The sequence below is a fragment of the Nicotiana attenuata genome, chromosome 1 (assembly GCF_001879085.1).
Source record: "Nicotiana attenuata strain UT chromosome 1, NIATTr2, whole genome shotgun sequence".
Taxonomy (NCBI): Eukaryota; Viridiplantae; Streptophyta; class Magnoliopsida; order Solanales; family Solanaceae; genus Nicotiana; species Nicotiana attenuata.
Genome location: NC_031989.1, coordinates 22,132,060 through 22,136,024, shown reverse-complemented (window position 1 = coordinate 22,136,024; position 3,965 = coordinate 22,132,060). Strand labels below are relative to the sequence as shown.

General features: G+C 37.3%; 1 protein-coding gene across 1 annotated transcript; it reads left to right on the top strand.

The window, feature by feature from the left end:
- LOC109214938 lies at window positions 882-3,586 on the top strand. Its single transcript, XM_019378949.1, has 2 exons — window positions 882-1,059; window positions 2,469-3,586. The coding sequence occupies exon 2, from the start codon at window positions 2,486-2,488 to the stop codon at window positions 3,197-3,199; it is 714 nt and encodes a 237-aa protein (XP_019234494.1). The 5' UTR covers window positions 882-1,059; window positions 2,469-2,485; the 3' UTR covers window positions 3,200-3,586.

Sequence of the window (3,965 nt, the reverse complement as noted above, 5' to 3'; positions counted from 1 at the left end):
CACTGCTATCCACATCAGATTCAACTAATGGAATATCATTAGCATGAGAAGGACCATCCTCATTCCCACCAGAAAAATTATCAGCAATAGGGACACTATTTTGTGGTTCTTGAAACCCTACACCTTCACTGACCCTAACACTTTGATTTGTCCCTCTATCAAAAGACCCACTAGATTCCCGCTTATATATTCAATAGCTGGAGGGACCACTAATGCTTCATCAATAGAGTGAGACACATACACTTCAAATATAATAGAGACACAATACCCACAATAGTCCTATATGTTAATTTTTTTACCAAAGTGCTAGAATTGGGTGGTCTCACATAAATAGAATATATTTCACAATTATACCTCTTTTCTTTGACATAATCTACAAACTTAAAATATAAAAATCTGTCAACATTAATATCAAAATAATCAGTCATGATACCACCTTTGTAGTTGATAGGATATTGTTGTAACTGACCACCATGGAAGATCCTCAATGTAACGAGCTCAAAAGCCATTTTTCGAACTGAAATCAATAAAGAAGAAAAACGAGAGCAAATATTTTTTACACTTCAAAATCGGCAAGAAATTGAAGAAAACAAGAATTAACTGCAAGAGACACCAACAATCCTCAATATCTACACTCTAAACGACGAGATTTAGGGAAAATCTACACGCGTTACTCTTTAGCTGGTCTGGTATCATGAAGGGTAGAACAAAAATCACTCGCAATGTTTTAAGGGGGTAAAAGAACACCCGTTTAGTTTAAGTATTCAAACATATTTTTTCGATAATTTTAATGGGATCTTTAGTATTTTGCCTAGATGTAATTATAAAACAAACTTGTGCAAAGTAAACATTTATGTCGGAACGGCTAATAAAAAATTAATGAGCAGCAACGGAAGAAGACTAGGCTTAGATATGACCCTCCTACTTCTACTTTTTACTGTTCTCGACTACAGGACCAGCGCTACACGCTCTGGTTAAAGTTAGAACTCTCTCTTTCAGTTCCATCTTCCCGGTTGCCGGTTTCTGCAGATCTTTGCCAGTGACGAAGCCTATTCTGAGGTAAAACTGCTAACTTTGTTTACATCTTCATTTCAATTGTTGCATTACGCGTGCTAGTTTCAACTCGTTAGGGTAATTCCAACATTCTCCTTTTTAATGCTTCTCCAATACCAATTTGTATTTTCTTCAATCTGTTTTGGGTGGGCCTTTTCTTCGATTTGGTTTCTCCATCTTCGCTAATTAGGGCTTTGCCCTTGTAACTTTTTGCAACACTTAAAGGTATTTTTCTTTTAAGTGCTGCAAAAATCTAAAAATGTTTGTCCTAAATCAATTATTTTTCTATTAATAGGGCTTAAGTTAATTGAAAACAATTTACCTACATTAATCGGGGCCCAAGCTTCTTGAAGATTGAGTTCACACATGGTTTCGTGATAATTTTGCTTCCTATTCGCCGGATTAGCTCGTTAGTTTTTTTCTTAGGTGCTCGCTGCATTAGTTTTCTCTGCATTTGAATTCTGGAGTTTTCCAAATTCTTTAGTCCTCAACCTGCTAAAATGAAAAAATAAGCTTACATATCAAAAGAGAATAACCAGCGTTTTCTGTTGAATGCTTGTAGGAATTAGGAAGTAAAGTAAAGGACTCAGCAAAAAAGACTATATTTTTAAGTTCCTCATAAAAAAGATTACATTTTAAAGTTAAAACCTCCCACCTCACTTTTATTCCCCCGTTCTTTCTCTTCCATGCCATAAATGGACCCCTTTGAAGATCACTTGGTTATATATTTGTGCTTCTCAAAACTTTGCTGCCTCTCTTGAGCCAAAAAACACTTCACTTCCTATCTATGACTTAAGTATTTGGCACATAAGCAACATAACATGGGCCCAGTCTGATCACATAATCCTCTTTGCCCAACCCAGCATTTGGGACGTCTAATGACTTTTTGGTCAAGATCACTCCTTTCTTAAGCCCAATAGGTTCAACCTACAGTATATTATAAACCATGTGTCAATCTTTTGGTTTATTTTAACATGAAGTTATTGTTTCATTGGTTTTATCTGAATATACAATCTTTCTGGTGGCCGTCGATTGGTATAACAACTGCCTTATGCAGAGTTTTTGGAAGCATCTGTAATGCGATTATCTGCATTAGTATAGCTTTGTCATAAATTTGGATTTTATATTTGAATAGTGATCAATATCTGAATGTGATTTTGGGATCAATCCTGTTACTTGGTGAGAATTCACTGCTGGCAGTGGGTTGGTTTTAATCAAAACGACTTTGGAACTCTCGGATGCTATTCACGTGTGTTTTTAATATTTGGTTTCTCTTATGTGTGGTCATGTGATAAGAGCATGGTAACTAATTTGCTAATCCTCCAATTACCTATTTACAGTTTATGCTTTCCTTCTGTTGCTTAGACCTTGGTTCATCGAGCATACTCCTAATATCAAAACTCTATGTTCATTAGTGAATTCTGCAGGAATAATGGACACCTATGTCAGTGCCAATGGAAAAGAGGGGGATAATATGTCTCGGCATTCCATTGTTAAGAAATTGAAGGGCTGTTATCAGTCTCCAGGAGTGGAAATTGTTAGAGCATTGCCTCAATTGCCAACAAAACCATCTGATTCTCTCGGTCCAGTCACTCCTGATTCCATTCGGGAAGGTGGTGACCACGTAGATGTGTGCTGGTCACCAGTGTCTTCTCTTCCGAGGACTCTTTGCTTCAATTCTCAACAATATGGCAACCTGGTTTATTCGAATGAAGGAAGTCCACGAACTCCAAAGAGGTTGGTCTTTAATCCATTTGCTCCTGGACCAGATGAACTCATGCTTGCCCCGCAGTGCGAGAAATATTTTGGAGATTCACGAACCAAAGTGATGCGTCAGCTTAACTTTGACGAGTTGCTGAATTTCGATGGAAATGTTGATCATACAGACAATATGGGATCTGTCTCAGAGGATGAGATGCTATTTGAATTGTTGTACAATTCTCTTCTAGAAGTTATTACCTCAAAACAAACAGAGGGTCTTCATGCTAAAGCCACAACTCCACTTTCAGATTCTGATGGATACAAGACACCTAGCTATGCACCTCGTCTTAGTGGAGTTGCTGATACTTGCCCCGATGCTCCTAGGAAGCCTGCAAATCGATTCAGAAATATTGACAAGGGATTGTGCAAAAAGCTTACATTCTGACATATCTTTGTGTTGCAATATAATAATAACTATGTGAAGAAATCTGGGTTCTCTACAAGAAGATTGATTCTAGTACATGACGACCTCACGCATCCTTACTCTAGTCACTAGCCTCAAAGCATTAACAAATTATTTGAATTTTTGACATGATACTTCTAATCTAGCCTTTACTTGTGATTCTAAGAGTTGTACTAATTATGTAGAGTTCAGTTCCAGCATTGAGTGGTTGTACTCTTGTAGTAGAATAGTATGTAGACTCTAGTTGAACAATATGTCAAGCTTTTATGCTTCCAAAACTAGTCGGTGCTCTCCACTTGGAGAAGAAGCTTGTAGTAACCAAATACTAATGTATTTCCTTTCTTTTTGGTACAACATGTCTTTAATTAATGATGTAGAAGCCAAGATTAGCTATTCTGTACATTCTACCCTACAAACTCTTATTGTGGGTTATCAATAAAATTATATTTTACTGATTAAAAAAAAAGGAGAGCTTGTAATTCATGGATTTAGAAAGTGCATGTGTGCTGACCTGCTGCCTTGGTTGAAATTTTATGTTCCTTTTTCCTATGTATTTTGTCATGCCGATAGAGTGTTGACAGTGGACAAGAAGGAATCGACCGTGAGCATCAGTTGGCAAGGAATACTTGTGGTGCTGTGGGCTCGAATGAAACCTGGGTCTAGGCTGACCTCTCCTACCTGGCTATTTCTATATACATGACTAAGCATTTGCCTGCCCTGTGCCTGAAGCTGGCTTTATTTCGATTGT